This window comes from Microtus pennsylvanicus, chromosome 11, assembly GCF_037038515.1.
Source record: "Microtus pennsylvanicus isolate mMicPen1 chromosome 11, mMicPen1.hap1, whole genome shotgun sequence".
Taxonomy (NCBI): Eukaryota; Metazoa; Chordata; class Mammalia; order Rodentia; family Cricetidae; genus Microtus; species Microtus pennsylvanicus.
The window spans coordinates 10348524-10370314 of NC_134589.1; the positions used below are offsets into that span (position 1 = coordinate 10348524).

General features: G+C 45.3%; 1 protein-coding gene across 1 annotated transcript in view; it reads right to left on the reverse strand.

The window, feature by feature from the left end:
* Nucleotides 1–15807: 15807 nt before the first annotated feature.
* Prpsap1 (phosphoribosyl pyrophosphate synthetase associated protein 1) overlaps nt 15808–21791 on the reverse strand; it is a 35127-nt gene continuing 29143 nt past the window's right edge. Inside the window, exons 8-10 of the mRNA XM_075990158.1 lie at nt 21412–21482; nt 17027–17173; nt 15808–16453 (exon numbers count right to left, since the gene is read on the reverse strand). Of these exons, the coding sequence (XP_075846273.1) occupies nt 16295–16453; nt 17027–17173; nt 21412–21482 (377 nt within the window). The 3' untranslated portion in view covers nt 15808–16294. The remainder of the gene's footprint in view (nt 16454–17026; nt 17174–21411; nt 21483–21791) is intronic.

Consider the following 21791-nt stretch of genomic DNA (forward strand, 5'->3'; position numbering starts at 1 on the left):
CAGGGAAGAAGGGCGAGCACGGTTCGCTCCTTGCAGAACTAAGGGGCCACCAGGGCTCTCAGCAGGTGACCCTACTTGTGGCTTTGTGGCCTCCAAACTGGAGCCCTAGGCTCCTCTCCTCCGTTCCGGCCAGTGGACGTTTGGAACGAGGGCGCACGGTTTGCAGCCCCCGCGTTGCTGAGGCGCGGGACTGCAGAGATTCTAACTAAGAACGTGCGCTGGGGCCAGCCCTCACTGCGACCAGACTCAAAAACTACGGTGGAGGCTTAGACCACACCCCAAGGTGCCTCCAGTTTTTCAGTAATGCTCCCAATGAAGGGGTAATGGGTCTGGGCCAAGAGCATCAAGTCTGTTTGGAAGGAGAGGCTGCGGTGTCTTTCTGTGGGTCCACCAGACTCCAGGCTCTCAACAGAGAAAGCCAGATAGATCCTGGTGGCTCTTGTAGGCCACCAGACACACAATGATTTAAGGGGCATCATGGCGACTTGCAGCTAGGTAGGCAGGTCTAAGGGATATAGTGCCCATGGCAGGTAGGTGTGTGTGTGTGTGTGTGTGTGTGTGTGTCGGGGTAGGGGAGAGTGGGATCTTTTCACCTCTTTGGGGGAGTTTCTAGATAATTTTGTTCATTCAAGAGTCTGGCAAGGCTGTCCTACCCTCATTTAGCTCAAAACAGAATTCCGGGGCTCTCGGCTGAAGTCTTCTATCAGAAAACATTATCCGACAGCATTTTCCCCTTTCTGGTCTAAATAAAAAGGAAGGTTTTAACTTTAACATAGTTAAATTATATACAACAAAACAGGTATCAAGTAGAAATTACAGTTAAAATATCCAGTCCATTTGTATTTGGCAAAGCTCAGAAAATATTCTGGTATCTATTTTATCTTTGTGAGTCTTAAGTTTCATATCTAATTTACCTTTTTGTCATACTTTTGTGATTCTTTTTTTGTCTTTTGTTTTAGAAGATAGGGTTTCTCTGTAGCTTTGGAAGCCTGTCCTGAAACTCACTCTGTAGACCAGGATGGCCTTGAACTCACAGAAATCTATCTGCCTGTCTCTGCCTCCCGAGGCATGAGGTTGGACCATCTCAGCCAGCAGCCTTGAATATGTTGTGGATGCAGAATTTTGAGGACACTCTAGCAGAGGCATTTTGAAATGATGGGTTACCTGGGCCATTCATTTCCATTGGTGTTTGGTCCCCTCAGTTTGAAAATACATAAACTTCTTTTGGTTTGTCTTTTTTAATTTTAATTTTATTGATTTTTATTGAGCTCTACATTTTTTTTGTTTTTTTTATTTTGGTTTTTCAAGACAGGGTTTCTCTGTGGTTTTGGAGCCTGTCCTGGAACTAGCTCTGTAGACCAGGCTGGTCTCGAACTCACAGAGATCCGCCTGCCTCTGCCTCCCGAGTGCTGGGATTAAAGGCGTGCGCCACCACCGCCCTGAGCTCTACATTTTTATCTGTTCCTCTCCCTGCCTCTTCCCTCCCCTTCAACCCTCTCCCAAGGTCCCCATGCTCCCAATATACTCAGGAGATCTTGTCTTTTTCTACTTCCCATGTAGATTGGATCTATGTAAGTCTCTCTTAGGGTCCTCATTATTGTCTAGGTTCTCTGGGATTGTGATTTATAGGCTTGTTTTCTTTGCTTTATGTTTAAAAACCACTTATGAGGGCTGGAGTGATGGCTCAGTGGTTAAGAGCATTGCCTGCTCTTCCAAAGGTCCTGAGTTCAATTCCCAGCCACCACATGGTGGCTCACAACCATCTGTAATGGGGTCTGGTGCCCTCTTCTGGCCTGCAGGCATACACACAGACAGAATATTGTATACATAATAAATAAATAAATAAATAAATAAATAAATATTTGGGGTCTGGTGCCCTCTTCTGGCCTGCAGGCATACACACAGACAGAATATTGTATACATAATAAATAAATAAATAAATAAATAAATATTTGGGGTCTGGTGCCCTCTTCTGGCCTGCAGGCATACACACAGACAGAATATTGTATACATAATAAATAAATAAATATTTTTAAAAAAACACTTCTGAGTGAGTACATGTGATAATTATCTTTCTGGGTCTGGGTTACCTCACTCAAAATGATGTTTTCTAGCTCCATCCATTTGCCTGAAAATTTCAAGATGTCATTATTTTTTTTCTGCTGTGTGGTACTCCATTGTGTAAATGTACCACATTTTCCTTATTCATTCTTTGGTCGAGGGTCATTTAGATTGTTTCCAGGTTCTGGTTAATACAAACAATGCTGCTATGAGCATAGTTGAGCACATGTCCTTATGGCACAATTGAGCATCCTTTGGGTATATACCCAAAAGTGGTATTACTGGGTCTTGAGGAAGGTTGTTTCTTAATTTTCTGAGAAATTGCCACACTGACATCCAAAGGGGCTGTACCAGCCTGCACTCCCACCAGCAATGCAGGAGTGTTCCCTTCATTCCACATCTCCAGCATAAATTGTCATCAATGTTTTTGATCTTGGTCATTATTACAGGTGTAAGATGGAATCTCAGAGTTGTTTTGATTTGCATTTCTCTGATGACTAAGGATATCGAGCATTTCCTTAAGTATCTTTCAGCCATTTTAGATTCCTCGATTGAGAGTTCTCTGTTTAGGTCTGTACTCCACTTTTTTATTGGATTATTTGTTCTTTTGATGACCAATATCTTGAGTTCTTTGTTTATTTTGGAGATCAGACCTCTGTCTGATATGGAGTTGGTGAAGATCTTTCCCCATTCTGTAGGCTGCCATTTTGTCTTGTTGTCTGTGTCGTTTACTTTACAGAAGCTTTTCAGTTTCAGGAGGTCCCATTTATTGTTTCTCTCAGTGTCTGCGCTACTGGGGTTATATTTAGGAAGTGGTCCCCTGTGCCAACGTGTTCAAGGGTACGTCTCACTTTCTCTTCTCTAAGGTTCAGTGTGGCTAGCTTTATGTTGATGTCTTTGACCCATTTGGATTGAGTTTTGTGCATGGTGATAGATATGGGTCTATTTTCATTCTTCTACATGTTGATATCCAGTTACGCCAGCACCACTTGTTAAATATGCTTTCTTTTTTCCATTTGATATTTTTTGCTTCTTTGTCAAAAATCAGGTGTTCAAAGGTGTGTGGATTAATATCCAGGTCTTCGATTTGGTTCCATTGGTCCTCCTGTCTGTTTTGATGCTAGTATCAGGCTGTTTTCAGTACTGTAGCTCTGTAGTAGAGTTTGAAGTCAGGTTCCAGAAGTTCTTTTATTGTGCAGGATTGTTTTTGGCTATTTTGGGATTTTTGCTTTTCCATATGAAGTTGAGTATTGTTCTTTCAAGGTCTGTGAAGAATTTTGCTGGGATTTTGATGGGATCTATAGATTGCTTTTGGTAAGATTGCCATTTTTACTATGTTAATTCTACCTACCCAAGAGCATGGGAGATCTTTCCACTTTCTGGTATCTTCTTCATTTCTTTCTTCAAAGATTTAAAGAAATCTTGTCATACAAATCTTCACTTGTTTGGTTAGAGTTACTTGGAGATATTTTATGCTATTTGTGGCTATTGTGAAGTGTGATGTTTCTCTGATTTCTTTCTTAGCCCATTTATCATCCGTATATGGGAGGGCTACTGATTTTTTTTAAGAGTTATTTATTTATTATGTATAGAGTGTTCTGTCTGCACGTATGCCTGCAGGCCAGAAGAGGGCGCCAGATCTCATTACAGATGGTTGTGAGCCACCATGCGGTTGCTGGGAAGGACCTCTGGAAGAGCAGTCAGTGCTCTCAACCTCTGAGCCAGCTCTCCAGCCCCAGGGCTACTGATTTTACTTGTATTCTGCTACATTGCTGAAAGTGTTTAAGAGTTGTAGAAGTTCCTTGGTAGAATTTTTAGGGTCGCTTATATAAACTATCATATCATCAGCAAATAGTGAGAGTTTGACTTCTTCTTTTCAGATTTGTATCCCCTTGTGGTCTCCTTTTGTTGTCTTATTGCTTTAGCTAGGACCTCAAGAACTATATTGAATAGATATGGAGAGAGTGGACAATCTTGTCTTGTTCCTGATTTCTTTGGGATCACTGTGAGTTTCTCTCCATTTAGTTTGATGTTGCCTGTTGGCTTGCTGTATATTGCCTTTACTATATTTAGGTATGTTCCTTGTACCCCTGCTCTCTCCAAAACCTTTATCATGAAAGGATGTTGTATTTTGTTGAAAGCTTTTTTGACATCTAATGAGATGATCATGTGGTTTTTATTTTTCAGTTTGTTTATATGGTGGATTATGTTGACAGATTTTCATATGTTGAACCATCCCTGCATCTCTGGGATGAAGCCAACTTGATCATGGTGGATGATGGTTCTGATGTGTTCTTGGATTTGATTTGACAGTATTTTATTTAGTATTTTTGCATCAATGTTCATGAGTGAGATTGGTCTGTAATTCTTTCTTAGTAATGTCTTTATGTGGTTTGGGTGCCAGGGTAATTGTACCTTCATAAAGAGAGTTTGGCAATGTTCCTTCTGTTTCTATTGTGGGGAACGATTTGAGGAGTATTGGTATTAGTTCTTCTTTGAAAATCTTGTAGAATTCTGAGCTGAAACCATCTGGTCCTGGGTTTTTTTTGGTTGGGAGACTTTTGATGACTGTTTCTATTTCTTCAGAAGATTACGACCCCCAGAAATACCACCAGAAACCAGAGAAGTCCAGACTAAAACAGCAAGGTTTATTGTTATTGTTAGTGTAACGCGAGCTAGCACGGAACTCGTCTCCAGCACTCCTTGCAGCGAGGCAGGGAGGAGTTAGAGTTCTTCTGTGGGGCTAGCTTTCTAAAGGCAAAAACTACAAGCCCTTCAGGCTGGTTGGGGGTTTTGGCGCAATTTTTATTTTTACTTCTTGAAGGTCTTTGCTTTTTCCCATCCTGATTTGTCAGCTTGTTTTGTCTTTAGAGTTAGGTTACGCTGTCCCTGAGTCGGGGCATCTTGTGGTTTATCAGACACCACCAAATGGTCAGGCCTCCTGACTCTTGTGCTTTAGAATTTCCTGAGAAGAGAGGGTTGGGGGGAGGGCACCATCAGCTCTGGGAACATGAAGCTGGTCTGAGAATAAGGGGTGAGGGTCTTATATTTCCCCCTCCTCTTGGTCCTAAGGGGGCTCAATCATGAGCCTGCTTGCTATAGCTCATGTATTTCATTGGCCCTGTTGATATTCCATACATTGTATAAGGCCTGAGTGGAGTGTACCCCTGTTGCACCATAAGCTGTATAGTTCCCAACCTTTGCTTCATAGATTGGAGTATTCTATTAATAATACGGGGCCTGAAGGTCCGTATTAGGAGGAAGAGTAACAGAGGCCCTATTAGGGATGAGACAAGGGTGGTGAACCAAGAAGATTTGGAATACTAGGCCTCAAACGAACTCTGGTTGGCTTCATATTCTCTTTACCTCTTTGCTATGCCTTCACCGACTTTTGCCATAGAATCTTTAACAATTCCCCAGTGGTCTGCATACAAGCAACATTCTTCTCCCAAAGCTGCACATAACCCCTTTTCTTCTAGGCCCCTTCTCTTCTGTAGCACCCCTTCTGCCAGTGAAGACAGAGATTCTTGTAGCTGGGTGATGGAGGCTCCTATTTTCTGAATGTCTTCAGCTATTGATATGCAGAGGTCCACATAATAACCCTGTTGGGTGAAGAGGGAGGCTGCCCCTGTCCCCAATCCTGCTAAGCTGGTTCCCATCAGGATGCTGCCCCTGTCCCCAATCCTGCTAAGCTGGTTCCCATCAGGATGGCAAGGGTAAGGGTTGTGAGTGGTTCTCTCTTATGTGTAAGAGCTTACTGGGTAGCCTCACTAAGGCTTAACAATTCCTCAGCGGCATGGTAGGTTACCCTGGGAACCAGGAGTATGAGGACACAAAACCCCTTTGTTTGATTCACCACAGTCACATGGGTACAGGGTGTTAGGCCAGAGGAACCTGCCCACCAGGTAGCTGAGACCAAATATCCTGATTGGTTGATGAGGGGCATAGTGTGACTGCAGGGGAAAGAATGGTGGTCAGGTATCATCCCTATACATAGTCCCTGACCTGAGACTTGCTGGAGGGTTAAGGAGGTATTTGACTGCCATTGACAAGAACCTGAGGCCCCCTTCTGTTCCTGCCAATTAGAATTGTTGGTTGGGGCCAACACAGCTATTCCTTCGGGCGGCCTTGCGCTGTAGCAGAGCCAGCAGGGGGCGGTTAGTTCTGGCTAGGAACTACTTAGAAGTATGAATGACTGTTGTAGGACTGTAAACAGGGGCTTTGCAAGTTCTGTGGGTCTACTAGGTGTGGGGCCAGCATCCCAGTGTGTCTTCAGTGTTGGTAAAATTGAGGTGCTGAAGGCAATTGCCGGGGTACTAATAGTTGGCTTGGGAAGAGAGGAGGACTTTTCTTATCTGAGCAGGGATTGTTACCTTATTGGGTCCTAATGCTACAGTCAAGGGGGTGTTGCAACAACCCGCAGGGAGAAAAAGATCCCCATGTCTTCTCCCCCTGGAACATATGATCATAATCCCCAAGTCTTGCTCATTAACCAGTTAGCCCTTTTTCCCTCCTCAGTAAAGGTGATATTGATTTTAGACTCTCCTGGTGTGGTATGAGCAAAAGAGACCAAGTCTCCTTTGCTAGTCCCCCACTGGGAGGCGCTGGTTTCACATCCCCAGGCAGCACAATAAAAACACTCCAGGTCTCCCGCCACTGGCGAGTTTGCTTAGCACCCCCCCCCCACACACACACAATATACCAGTCACAATGTCGGCAAGCAGGGTAAGAGTCTTGGAAAGTTTGCTTGGTGTTTTCCCAAGAGTCCTTTGCTAAAACATATAGATTGAAAGTTAGCTGGGGGGACCATGTGTCCAGGGGGTGAACCCCTGAACGTCAGTGGCCCATCTTAAGGTTTGCCCAGTTTCAGGGTTAGTCAAGGTCCAGGCTAAGTTCCAAGGTGTATGGGGGTTTTCAGTATTCCCTGGGTACAGATGAAGTAGCAGGTGCCTTATCAGCAGGGCGAATTTCATTTTCAGGTTTCCGACGGAACTTTAGCTTCAAAGGATCAGAGGAGGCCGGGCGGTGGTGGAACTTTAGCTTCAAAGGATCAGAGGAGGCCGGGCGGTGGTGGCGCACGCCTTTAATCCCAGCACTCGGGAGGCAGAGGCAGGCGGATCTCTGTGAGTTCGAGACCAGCCTGGTCTACAAGAGCTAGTTCCACGACAGGCTCCAAAACCACAGAGAAACCCTGTCTCAAAAAATCAAAAAAAAAAAAAAAAAAAAAAAAAAGGATCAGAGGGGTGCTTGGAAACTTTCCAGGTCCCGTCTGGAGGCTTCTCAGCTGTAGGTGCCACAGGTCTGGCGTGGGAGTGGTAAGTCCAGGTGGAAATCCCGTCCACTTTGAGAGCAGTTGGAGTGGTTAGGATGACAACATAGGGTCCTTTCCACCGTGGCTCCGGGAACTTGCATTGGTGTCTGCGGATCAGGACCTAGTTACCAGGCTCGAAACTGTGGGGCTCATGGGAAGAGGAGGATGAATATAGGCCCGCAACTGAGGCCAGATATCTGCCTGTATTTGGGGCAGGACTTCTAGGCTCTCTAGGAGGTTCACTTCTTCCAAAGGCAGGATTAACTCGTCCTGCAAGCTAGGCACAAAGGGGTCAGCCCCATCTGGTATGGGGAATTTCTTACCCTGAACAAGGCGTAGGGGAGGAGAGCCCCCCGATCACCGCCAATCTCCAAGGCTAGTTTGGTAAGGGTCTCTTTTAGGGTCCGAGTTATTCTCTCAACCTGTCCTGAACTCTGAGGGCGGAAAGCACAGTGTAATTTCCATGAGCCCCTAGTGATGGGGAAGTTCAACCAATCACATCTGGTTAGGGTGTGGCCGCCTGGAGCCCAGGCAGAAAAACCGGAAGATGCAGGTGCGCTTCCCCCCCCCCCTTCGGATTTCGGACCTCCCACTCTGGTAGCGTGAGTTCCCCCTTTTTCAATTATTAAAAATATAACTGTTCTTGAGCTGGTCTGGTTATTTATCATACGGACCAAATACGTCAACACCCCAGTGCAGTGGCTACTCCCCGGCTTACCCGTGAGACGAAGGCAGGGCCATTGTCTGACCCTATCATGTGTGGGAAGCCAAACCTGGGAAGGATCTCTTCAAGTGACTTCTTAGCCACCACATAGGCAGTCTCGTGTTTGGTAGGATAAGCCTCAGTCCTGAGTCTGTAGTGTCTGTAAAGACTAACAAATATTTATATCCATATTTACCTGGTTTGACTTCTGTACCTGGGGGAGTTCCTCTTATTCCGACCTCCCACTTCTCCCTGTGTTTTATAGGAGTTTACCAGGTTCGCTTTGCAGTCTCTTACAATCTTATAATAAGGCAGTTTGCTTGCCAAATCTTTAGTGGAGATCCAGAGATCAGTTCTCGAAGTTTCCGAGTTCCCAAGTGGGAGGTTCAGTGGATTCTCTGGAGTAGGTGCTTCCCTAACAGTCTTGGAAGGAGCACCTTTCTTGTTGGGAGTCTCCCCATTTATCTTTTTTATAGGCTCCCTCTATTTGGGCAGCCCAGGTTTCTTCATCCGAATTATAATTCAGCTAGAGAGGCAAGCTACGAGGACCTGGATCAATTAATATGGGCAGAGTCACTGTAGTCGCTGCCTTCTTTGCTTTTTGATCTGCTAGATTGTCTGATGTCCTGGGCAGCCAGAGTGCTTCTAGCAATTCTAATATTTCCTGTTTGTTTTTGATAGTCTTTCCCTCTGCAGTGGAAAGAGCAGCCCCCTTTCCATGTAAATTGCCCCATGGATGTGCAAGGTGGCAATGCGTACCTGCTGTCCGTGTAGACGTTGATTCTCTTGTCTTTTCCTAGCTGCAAGGCTCTTGTTAATGCCTCAGTTCGGCCTTCTGGGCCGAGGTGCCAGTGGGCAGGGCCTCCGCCCAGATTACCGTGTGGGCTGTTGTCCCTGCAGCCTCAGCATACCTGTGCCCATTTTGCACGAAACTGCTCCCATCTGTGAACGGAGTTTCTTCGGTGAAATGGATCTGCGCTCTCATTTTAGTGAGCAGGTTGCGCCCCAGCAAAGGGTATGGACACTCAGGAATGACTAAGAATGAGTGGGTTACACGTCCCACTCCCAAGTCCACCGTCTTTGGGTAGTCCTTTTATAAGGTTTGGTGCCCGTCGCACCTTGCACCCAGGTCTATTTCCCTGACGGGGCCCTCGGGCGTCAAAAGTACTGAACTTTCTGCCCCTGTATCCACCATGAATTAGACAGGTTTTCCCTCCACTCTTAGGGTTACCCTAGGCTTGGGGAGGGGGGGCTGAGCCCCATCTCCCCTAGTCACTGTCTTCTTCCAAGGCAGCAAGGATGGAGTTGACTTTTTTCCCAAAGCCTGCCAATGCCTCTTTTTTTTTATTTTATTTTTTATTTTATTTTTTCGAGACAGGGTTTCTCTGTAGCTTTGGAGCCTGTCCTGGCACTAGCTCTTGTAGACCAGGCTGGCCTAGAACTCACAGAGATCCGCCTGCCTCTGCCTCCCGAGTGCTGGAATTAAAGGTGTGGGCCACCACCGCCCGGCATATGCACCACCACCGCCCGGCCCAATACCTCTTTTGTTCCTTTTTGGGGGGGCACTCTCTGGCCCAATATCCAGTCCTTTTTCCTTGCAATACCTGCACTGATTCTTTCCTAGCTTAGGCTGGAATTGTAGGCCTTCCTCCTGTCCCCCTGCCTCAATGACGAGGAGTACTCTTTCCATTTGAGCTTGCTGCCTACCCAATATTTTGGTTAGGTTCCTCTCTTGTCTTTTGTCCCTCTTCTCCTCTCTATCTCGACGTTCTCTTTCCCTTCTCTCTTCTTTCTGGTCCTCTGTTTCTCTCTTATTGTAAACCTTTTCCGCCACAGCCACTAAGTCTCTTAGGCCCCTCTCTCCTAGTCTTTCTAATGACTGTAATTTTCTCTTAATGTCTGGTGCTGCTTGATTGACATAGGCTAAGCTAACGGCCTGCTGTGCTTCCCTAGACTCCGGGTCGTAGGGGGAGTATTGTTTGAAAGCCCTCATCAACCCCTCCAGGTACGCAGCAGGGCTCTCATCCCTTCCCTGCCTTACATCATAAATGTTTGCCACATTAGTAGGAGGCCTGTGTGCAGCGGCCTTGAAACCCGCTAATAGAGCCTGGTGGTAGATACAGAGACTCTCCTTACCTTCTGATGTGTTGGGGTCCCAGTTAGAACGGGTTGGTGGGAAGGCTTCTGCGGCTAGCAGAGGGTCCGCTAGAGGGGTGCCTGTATGTCCTGAGACCAGCTTTCGGGCGTTCTCTAAGATTCTGCTTCTCTCCTCTATCATAAAGAGAACCCCCAACAACTGCTGGCAAACGTCCCACGTAGGGGCATGGATAAAAAGAAAGTGTCCAACAGGTTAATCAAATCCTGGGGGTCTTTGGAAAATGGTGCATTCTGAGCCTTCCGATTATACAAGTCACTGGTAGCAAATGGCCAATAATGGAAGGATTGGCTCCCTGCATCATCAGGAGGGCCAGCGGGTCTGAGAGGAAGGGCCACCATGGAGTCCGGGTGTGGGGCCCCTGCCCTCCTGGTATGAATAGAAAATGCTGGTGGCTCTCCTCCCTCTGCCCCTGACGGTTGTGGGACTGGGGCTTCTTCTACAGGAGCCGTAGGACATGCTCGGGGAGACTGAGGGAAAGGGAATACAGCAGCAGGCTTTGTTCTATTCTCATTTTTACCAGTTGAGGGAGCTCTAGTCTTAGCAGCCGAAACTTGAGTGCCTTGGCTCTTCTGTGGAAGTAAGGATTCAATCTAAGGAAAGTGTGCCCCTACCCAGTCTATTAGCTCCCTCCAAGTAACCATACAGGGGACTTGGTCAGGATGGCCATAGCGGGGGCAGAAGATGATCTCCTCCACCCTGTGATAGTTGCTGCATCAAAGGTTCTGCCTGCTAGCCACCTGCCCTTGAAGGTGGGCCACTCAGCTGAACAAAAAGTGACCCACCTCTTCTTTTTTTTTTTTAAAGATTTTTTTCGAGACAGGGTTTCTCTGTAGTTTTTTTGTGCCTGTCATGGAACTAGCTCTGTAGACCAGGCTGGCCTCGAACTCACAGAGATCCGCCTGCCTCTGCCTCCCGAGTGCTGGGATTAAAGGCGTGCGCCACCACCGCCCGGCTCCACCTCTTCTTCTTGACAATCACACTGTTGTTGCTGGCGGTGTCCTGGACGTCCTGTCAGTGAGCAAGAGTTAAATCTAGGGGTGTTGATGAGGTATTCCCCATTGCTGAAGAAAAGAGTTGAAGATATAAGTCAAGAGGGAAATAAAACAAAGCAACAATTACAACAAACACAAAAAGACTTTGACAATTTCCCAGGACAAAACACAAGGTGGCACTTCCTCCCATGGTGGAGGGAGATACCCAAACACACTCCTAATGGGCCATTGAATGCACAGGAATGGCTCCTGATTGCTTCCTGAAGGCGGTTTCCAAAACCAAACCAAAACAAAATTTATCTATTTGTTTATTTCTATGTGCATTGGTGTTTTACCTGCAAATAAGTCTGTGTGAGGGTGTCAGGTTCCCCTGGAACTGAAATTACAGACAGTTGTGAGCTGCCCTGTGACTGCTGGGAATTGAACCTGGGTCCTCTGGAAGAGCAGCCAGTGCTCTTAACCCTGGTGTGGGACAATGGCCTATATTCTGTCAATTATATTTTAAATAAACGCTGATTGGCCAGTAGATATAGGTGGGACAACCAGACAGGAAGTAGAGGTGGGTCAGGGAGAACAGAAGAATTCTAGGAAGAAGGAAGTCCTAGTCTGTAGCCCTGACTTAGCCACAGAAGAAGCAAGATGTGACTGCTTCACTGAAAAAGATACTGAGTCATGTGGCTAACATAGACAAGAATAATGGGCTATATAAGTTATAAGAGTTAATAAGAAGCCTGAGCTAATGGGCCAATCAGTTTATAGCTAATGTAGACCTCTGTGTGATTTCTTTGGGACTTAATGATTGTGGGAACCAGGCAGGACAGAAAACTCAGTCAACACTTGGCCTTTTTCCTTTGCAGCTCTTAATATTCTTTCTCTATTCTGTATGTTTAGTGTTTTGATTATTATATGTTGAGGGGACTTTTTTTTGGATCCAATCTGCTTGGTGTTCTACAAGCTTCTTGTATCTTCATAGGTACATCTTTCTTTAGGCTGGGAAAGTTTTCTTCTTTGATCTTGTTATATTTCCTGTGCTTTTGAGTTGGACTTCTCCTTTTGCTATCCCTATTATTCTTAGGTTTGGTCTTTTCATGGTGTCCCATATTTCCTGGATATTTTGGATTAAACTTTTGTTAGATTTAATGTTTTCTTTGACTGATGAGTCTATTTCCTCTACTGTATCTTCAGTGCTTGAGATTCTCTCTTCCATCTCTTGTATTCTGCTGTTTATGCTTGTGTTTGTGGTTCCTGATCGTTTTCTCATGATTTCTGTTTTTATAATTCCCTTGGCTTGTGATTTCTTTATTGTCTCTATTTCAGTTTTCAAGTCTTAAATAGTTTCTTTCATATGTTTAATTTTTCTTGGTTTTCTTCTTTTTTAATTTTTTTAAAAGATTTATTTATTTATTATGTATACAACATTTCTTCCATGTCTGCCTGCGGGCCAGAAGAGGGCACCAGATCTCATTATAAATGGCTGTGCGCCACCATGTGGTTGCTGGGAATTGAACTCAGGATCTCTGGAAGAGCAGTCAGTGCTCTTAAACTCTGAGCCATCTATCCAGCCCCTTTCTTGGTTTTCTTTAAGGGATTTGCTGATGTCTTCCAATTTTTTTGTCTTTTCCTCTATTTCTTTGAGGGAATTTCTCATTTCCTCTTTAAGAGTTTTAAACAGCCGGGCGGTGGTGGCGCACGCCTTTAATCCCAGCACTCGGGAGGCAGAGGCAGGCGGATCTCTGTGAGTTCGAGACCAGCCTGGTCTACAGAGCTAGTTCCAGGACAGTCTCCAAAGCCACAGAGAAACCCTGTCTCAAAAAACCAAAAAAAAAAAAAAAAGTTTTAAACATTCTCCTGAAGTTATTGTTTAGGTAATTTTCTTCTGCTTCATCTATATTTGATTATTCAAGTCTTGCTGTTGTAGGGTCTCTAGATTTTACTGGTGTCGTGTTGCTCTTTGTGGTGTTGTGTGTGTTCTTACCTTGTCTACTTATTTTTTCCTCTAATTGGTGTGGTTGGGGCTGTCTATGACTCCAGTGGATCCAAGCCTCAAATGGTTGTTCCTCGTGGTACAGTCAGTGCCATGGTTCTAGTTACCCCGTTGGTCACTTTGTGTTCCTGGGTCACTCAGTGTTCCCAGGTTTGCTCCGTTCCTGTGGAGTTTGTCATCTCAGGCCTGCTCTGGTCTAGGTTGCTGGCTCAGACCTGTTTCTGTAAATGACCCTGGTCTGGATCTGCTCCTGTGGAGGTCCCTGGCTTGGGATTGTTCCTGCAAAGGTCTCTGGCTCTGATCTTCTCCCTTGGAGGTCCCAGACTCGGGTGTGCCCAGACCCACAGAGGACCTGGCTCAGGCCTAGTTCCTCAGAGGTCCCAGACTCACACCTGGACCAGCAGAGGTTTCTGGTTTCTGCCTACTCCCTTTGACGTCCCAGACTCACAGTGGTCTCTGGCTCTGGCCCACTTGCTCAGCAGTTGCTCCCTGTACCTGCTTTTGTGGTGTTTGCTGTCTCAGGTCTGAACTGGCCTAGGTCGCTGTTTCAGTCCTGATTCAGCAAATGTCCCTGGTCTGGATCCGCTCCCACTCCTGTGGAGCTGTCTCAGGCCCACTCTGACTCAGGTAGCTGGCTCAGTCCTGCTTTCGGGGTTCACTGCTTCAAATCTGCTCTGGTCTAGGTTGCTAGCAATCTTTGCTACATAAATCTTAAAATATCTTTTTTTTTAAACCAGGGAAAAATGAAAATAATAGCTGGAAATATAAATGTAATTTTAGAATTGAAAAGGACTTTAGTTTTCAACTCTACTTTTGCATGTGTGGCTCAGAGGTCAGCCAATCCTGTGAGCTCCACAAGAGCTATCCAACTTGCTTTTTAAGACTGGGTGTCAGGGTTGGAGAGATGGCTCTTCCAGAGATCCTGAGTTCAATTCCCAGCAACCACATGATGGCTACAACCATCGGTATTAGGATCTGATGCCCTCTTCTGGCCAGCAGGTGTACATGCAGAGTACATAAAAATTATATAAATAAAATTTAAAAAATAGAATTAAAAAAAAAAAAAGACTGGGTGTCATGACACCTCCAGCAAGTCCGCAAGTTCCAGTCTCTCTCTGCCTCCCCCCGATGCTTTGAATTACAAGTGAATGCTACCGTGTCTGGTCTTCTGCGATGGAACTCAGGTCTCCTCATGCTTCTGAGGCAAGGACTTTACTGAGTTAACTCCCTAGCTCAAAACTACAGACCTAGCTAGTTATCTATATTGACTAGTTAAGAACAAACCTCACGGTATGTGCCTTTAATCCCAGCACTTGGGAGAAAGAGGCAGGTGAATCTTCAAGTTCAAGACCAGCCTGGTCTACAGAGTGACTTCCAGGATGGCCAGGGCTACGTGGTGACACACTATTTTGAAAAACAAAACAAACAAAAAGCCCCATGATGATGTGAGATGTCTGTATGCTATGAATGTTTTATTACCATTGGTTAATAAAGAAGCTGATTTGGCCAAGAGCCAGGTAGGAAATCCAGAGATACAGGGAGAAAAAGGGTGGAGTCCTGGAGAGGCTAGCAGCCTCCAAAGGAATGAGAGCGGTACCAGTTAGCAACAGGGCCTGTGGCAATACAGATTAGAAATGGGTTGGCTTATATGTAGAGCTAGCCAATAAGAAGCCTGAGCCATCAGACAAACAATTATAATTAAGTCTCCAAAAACTTATTTTATAAGCAGCTGCAAGGATGGGACCAGGTGGAACCCAGAAAACTTTCAGATACACCATGAAGCTGGGGAAAAGCATTCACGACTCAACCTTGAGAACACGAGTCTAAATCCTCAAAACCCACACAGAAAGGCAAGCGTGCTTGGAACACTAGCACCAGGAGCTCACAGGCCAGTCAGCCACCTAGACCAAGGGAAGCATCTGGTTCACGTCTAGATCACTCCACCACACACACAGTTCTTCCTCTACCACCAAGCTAATTATCTTAATAGCTGAGTTCTTTGCTCAATTTTCCGTATGTGGATCGTTAACAGAAGGTAACTTGTTTGTGTGCTTGAAAAGACCACTGTGCACCAAGTCCTAATTGTGGGATGGGAACCCTCCTTCTCATTAAGGGGTAAGAGAGGGGAGGAAACTTCCCTGTGGTGAGATACAATGGTACAAATAAGACTCCTTCCTGTCTAGCAAAGCCCATAAGCCAGCCCACTTCCTTTCCCGAGAACCCCTCATCTCTATGATGCCTGGCCTGACCTGGAGTTGCTTAGACAGAAAGCTCTGCTGTCTGCAGGCCTCCCGACCGTGTGGACTGGAACCATGATGCTAAGTGTAATCTCTTAAGCAAGGCAACCAACACTGCTCACTCCACCTCTCTAGACAGGGCAGTGATGGAACACTTGCTTAGCGTGGGGGAGGCCTGCGGCACTCTCTAGAACAGATACACACGCAGATTTGCCCTCAGTGCCTAGGAAGGGGATGGAGTCTGCGGGAGATGTATCTGTGGTCCACTCCACCACGGACCCTGCCCACCGTTTCCCACATAAAACAGACAGGGTTTGTCACAATCTAGGGGGAGCAGGGAGCCCCAAAGTAGACAAGACACTAGAGAGACAAGAAACCTTTATTTGCAACTTCTGAGCAACATGGTTGCTGGGGACAGGGTCCTCTCTAACCTGACTAGCTCAGGAAGGGCAGACACAGATGCTTCTGTTTAATGGCAGCTGGCACAGGGGTTTCTGAAGAAGTGATTCTCTGAGACATGTTAGACCCGGGTCCAGGGTGAGAACACTCAGCTCCCTGGCCAAATTCAGTACCCCACCTGCCTTCCCTAGAGCTGACACTACTGAACAGAAGGAGAGGGAGCCTCCACCTTTGGCTTCTCTTCCACCTCAGTAGGGCTTTCAGTGTCTGCTCAGGGTTAGGGAACAGGGCCGATGATGGCCGACAGAGAAGGTTATGTCATTTATTTATTAGTCCTGTCTTTCCTATCTTAGAGTCTCCTCCTCACGAGCCCAGTAGAGACTTTTTCTACCGCAGCCCACTTCCAGGCCGACACGTGGCTGTGCAGGCTTAGGTCACGGCCACTCAGGTCAGTCGTCCACCGTGATGTTCCGGAAGAGGTAAGCCATGGACTCGCCGTTGTGAATCCTCCGAATGGCCTCACAAAGAATCAAGCTGATGTCCACAGTCTTTATCTTGGGACACTGCAGTTTCTGGAGCTCGTGAGGGACAGTGTTTGTCACCACCACCTGGATGCGAAGCAATGGAGAGAGCACAGTTACACGTCTGTCAGGAGTGGCTATAAAGAAAAGCAAACCTAACATTTAATTTAGAGCCCCTCCAGCTCCACACGAAACGTTTCTTTAGTGGTATGGGGGCTGAACCCTTCACACACGCCAGTGTGTTCCTCTGAGCTACAGCCCAACCTTGGTTCTGACTTGTAAGAGGGTCTAGATATGTGACCTAGATTAAAGCTCAACTATAATCATCTCTCAAGTGCTGGGACTATAAGCGTAAAACCTCATCTGGCCAATGTACAGACTTTACAAACTGAGCGTCCAGGGGCTCAGAACTTAGGTCCTAAGAATGTCCAGCCCCATTCAAAACTTAACCATTATCAGCTATCAAATGTGACTCTACTGTCAACATGAGTTTTTAAATGTACACCTGCCTGAACGTGCTTCTACCAAAAGTACTGTTGACAGGTTGGCAGCCTAGCTAGGGGCATGACAACTTAACAGAGTCAACTTTATTATTCCCAGAAACTGCACTGGCAGCCTGGACTCAAGCTGAATGTCCTAAGCCCTTTAAAGCAGACAAACCTCATCAATGGAGGACTCCTCAATCAGACGGGGGGCTTCAGCAGACAAGATACCGTGTGTGGCCATGACGTAGATCTTATAAGCTCCCCTCTCTTTCAGGATCTCTGCAGCAGCCACAAAACTCTCCACGTCGTCAATGATGTCATCCTACAAAGAGAGGTGGCTTCACCCACTCTCCACCCCGCAGAGAAAGACATCCACCTGGTGTGCCATTGCTTTTATTGGTTAATGAATAAAGAAGCTGCTTTGGCCTGTGATAGGGCAGAATAGAGCTGGGCAGGAAAACTAAACTGACTGGTGGGAGAAAGAAGGTGGAGTCAGTGAGACCAGAGGAACCAGATGCCTGGTAAGCCACAACCTCGCAGGGATACACAGATGAATAGAAATGGGTTAATTTAAGATATAAGAGCTAGCTAGTAATATGCTTAAGTGATTTAATTAATACAGTTTGAGTGATTATTTAGGGTCTGGGCAGCCAGGAGATAAACAGTCAGCACCTCCAACTACAGATGACGCACCAATGTGTACCATCTGAATCCACATAAAACTTGGGAGAGCTTGGAAAGGAATCCTAGACACACACGCAAAAAGTTTAACCATAGTTTTCCCCCCAGATGGGCTCTGTTTGCTGGCAGCTCCTTTAAGAGAGGTCTTCCTGGCTCAGTATTAGCAGCAAAAAAAACCTTGTGGTTTTAAAACAGTGGCTTCCTGATTCATGCTAGTTACAGGAACAGCTCTGGCTCTTTAGGAGGCCGAGCACTTAAATGGGGTATGTGAGCAGCGTGTTACAAATTGCTTAATGGTGATGTAGATCTGCTGTGACCCTAAAGCCTGAACAGTGTGCATGGCTCTCAGAGGCAGTGAGCATGCCTCTGCCATGTTGGACTAGGAAGAACCAACAGGCAAAGTTCAGAGTTGGTCCTAGCCATGCCTGGTCAGCATTAAAAAACAAACAAACAAACCAAAAAAAAAAAAAACCAACAGCCCACACCCCTGGTCGGAAAATAATTACAGATATACACACAATAAAGACAAATTCAGATGGAAAAAGACCTCGAAATGGGTCACAGTGTTGGATAAATGTACATAGGCTTCAGAGACAGAGAGAGAGAGAGAGAGAGAGAGAGAGAGAGAGAGAGAGAGAGAGAGAGAGAGAGAGGAGAAAATGAATTGTAGGGGTCGGATTATACAGGCCCATTTTTCTACATTTTATGGCGGCCAAAATTCTGAGCAACCTTCAAGGCACAATTTGCACCTGTCACACAGAAGGCATCATCCAGCCTTTTGAGACAATGTGATGGTGACGTCATCCTAAGCAAAGGGTCAGGATGTGCTAATGTTGCTCTGCTCCTTCTATTGTAATTTAGGAGGTCACCTGGGAAAGAGGTGTTAATTCAGTCAACACGTTGCAGAAGTGACCACAGTCATTCTCCCCACTACCTAGAAAACAGAATGCTAATGGATTTCCCCTCAGTTCACATTTTAGTATAAAAGCTGTTTGGAGAATAAATGAGGGTGATTTTCAGGATGTGAATTTAGGATTTCATGAAGGATCCTTGAAAGCTCCCTCCTGATAAAGTCATTTGAGCTGTTTTTTATTCCCACGCCTCCACTCTGGTATGAAAAATGGTTTATGTCTGGGCTAGACCCTGACAAAGAATATAGACTGTTAAATGGTTTTAAAAATTAAAACAAAGTCTTTAAATAAAGAGACAGAATTCAGATAATCACAGATTAAAAGAGTAAAGATGGAAAACACACAGAGAGTCTGGATTATGTATATTATTGTGTTTTCTCTGAATTTTCTAACTGTGAATGAGCACACAGAGACATTTTATTGTATGGGCTGCTAAGCTAAACAACATGTATACTTTAAAGGCATCTTGACTTCAAAATCTGGGTCTAAGGATTTGTTGCTTTGGAAAAGAGGTTCTGCTTTTGTTTTCACAGAGAATGAGAACCTGTGGATTGCTTCCAGACTAATGTGATTTGATGGAACAAGACCCTCTGAAAGGTCTCTGCAAACCCCAAAATTACTTCACCCAACAAAAAGCAGGAAGCAATTTGTATAGAACTACACCCAAATTCCCAAATATTGTTTATAAATGTTTGTTTACATTTAAAGGGAGATATGCTATAGAGGTACTTTGCATTGGTATGGATCTTGATTTATTGATACAAATTTAAGGTCAATTTTGTTATTATGTATATTTCTGCTCTTGATTAAGGTACTGTGTTTGTGCAATTCATTTAAAAATGTAAGGGCTGGAGAGATGGCTCAGTGGTTAAGAGCTTTGCCTGCTCTTCCAAAGGTCCTGAGTTCAATTCCCAGCAACCACATGGTGGCTCACAACCATCTGTAATGAAACTTGGTGCCCTCTTCTGGCCTGCAGAGATACATGCAGGCAGAACACTGAATACATAATAAATAAATAAATCTAAAAAAAAATTATAAAAAGAATGTAATGTAAAATTAAAAAATACAGGTTAATAGAAAATCATCTATAATAGTAATGTTAATTAGGTTTTCTAGATGTACAGAGATATATTTCAGATAGATAGGTATTCTTCAAACCTTTCAAAGACTACAGAATATGGCATTTAAAATGTTTTAAGAATTTAGGACTTTACAGGACAGTGAGACACATCTGTTCCTGACAACACCAAGCTACTTCAAGAGGAAGATGGGCATCAAAGAGATTCCTCATGGAGTTTGTTAGTCATTTGGGCAAGAAACTGCTCTTGCCTGGACTGCTTGCTGTTATGCTGTATGAACTGCACATGCAGGACCCGCAGAGAGATGACTGCTGAACTTGCCTAAAGGTGAGATGGTCCTTTGGAGTTCCTGCTTCATGAAAGAATCTGCCAGATACTATGCATCTGTGGTTGAAGATGGATGCCCCAATGGCACAGAAGAACTTTAGGTGACTGTCCAGGCAGTGAGATGTCTGTCAATTTTGAAGTTTTGGGAGTTGCTTACAATGCACTGTTAACTTAGGTAATGTTATCCTTTCTGGAGTCTTTGATGGAGTTGAAGAATAGATAGTTATAGTTTTCCTTAGTTATAATAAAAGATAGACATAAAACTTTATAGACTCACAAAAATAAGATAGATAAGAGTATTTTCATTAATTTGCCAGATGTAAATGGACTAAATATTGTAACTATAATTCTTGCTTGATAACTGTTTTGTTGTATGTAATCTTGCTATGTTGAAGTTAAAACCTTTTTTATTTAGACAGAAATAATGATATGGGAAGTCCTTCTGTATATGTGTTGCTTTTATTGGTTAATGAATAATAGAGCAGGAAATATAAGAGAGCAGAATAGATAGGGCAGGAAAACTAAACTGAATGCTGGGAGAAAATAAGCAGAGTCAGAAATGCCATGTAGCCGCCAGGAGACAGACGCCTGAGCTTTGCCTGGTAAGCCACGATCTCGTGGCGATACACAAATTAATAGAAATGGGTTAATTTAAGATATAAGAGCTAGGCCAGGCAGTGGTGGCGCACGCCTTTAATCCCAGCACTCAGGAGGCAGAGGCAAGCGGATCTCTGTGAGTTCGAGGCCAGCCTGGTCTACAAGAGCTAGTTCCAGGACAGGAACCAAAAGCTACAGAGAAACCCTGTCTCGAAAAAAAAAAAAAGATATAAGAGCTAGCTGGCAATATGCTTAAGTGATTGGCCAAGCAGTGATTTTATTAGTACAGTTCCTGAGTGATTATTTCAGGTCTGGGAGGCCAGGAAGCGAACAAGCAGCCTCTGCCTCCACCATGTCTCTGCTGCACATGGTTTCAGGAACATTAGGACACATGCCTGGGCCAAGGGCTGAGCTCCCTGGGACAGCAAAGGTGCACCGATGCAGGGTGAGTGACAGCAGAAAGAGCAAGCCCCAGTCCTAGGTATGTGTGTCATGGCAGCTAAAGCTGACTGACTCACTCCACTGAGCCAGCATGCTGCTTACTTTGTCCCAAGACAGGGTGACACAGAAAGGAGAGAAATAAAGGAGCCACTGAGATGTGACTCTGTCATGTGTGAGAGCGGACGGCACTGGGACATCTGCTGCCACTGGTGACAATCGGAAAAGCCCCATCTTCAGCTTATCCTACGGCCCCAAAATGTGAGGATGATGGTGTGAGCTGGTCTGAGGGGACCCGGAACCCCTAGATGAAGGTCATAGTGTACTGAATTTCCCGTGGGAGGCACTAGGCTTTTGTCAGCTACCCATTAATTTCCATTCATTTCTGTAAAAATTCTATTACTTTCTTAAAGGAGACTGAACAGGAAGGGCAGATGGGTGCAGAGGATCTGCCGTCATGCTGAACCCACACTAACTAAGCCACCAGTGTCACCTCTGACACTGAAAGGTGATGATGAGTTCCATACCACTATGATCGCAATGCGTCCCCCGACGTCCCCGACCACCGTTATTGGGGGCTTCTCTTTGGCCATCATCACTAGGAAACAAATCACAAGACCCAGTTAGTCAAGTACTTGGGAAAATGTAATAATGACCTGGTGGCAAGCCACAGCCGACTACACAATCTGACACACAGAACCCTCCTTGACTGACTCACTCAAGAGAAAGAGCTGGAGCAGCCCCGCTCACAGAGACAGGACACAAGACGGAAAAGTGACCTTAAATTTTCTAGTGGCTGAGCAGGAATCCTGGACCATTTTCTGGTCCAATTTTAACAGGTCCTTCTTCATTTCCCACAGTACCAGGATGCTCCAGCCACAAATGCTCTGCACAGAGCTGGTTAGCA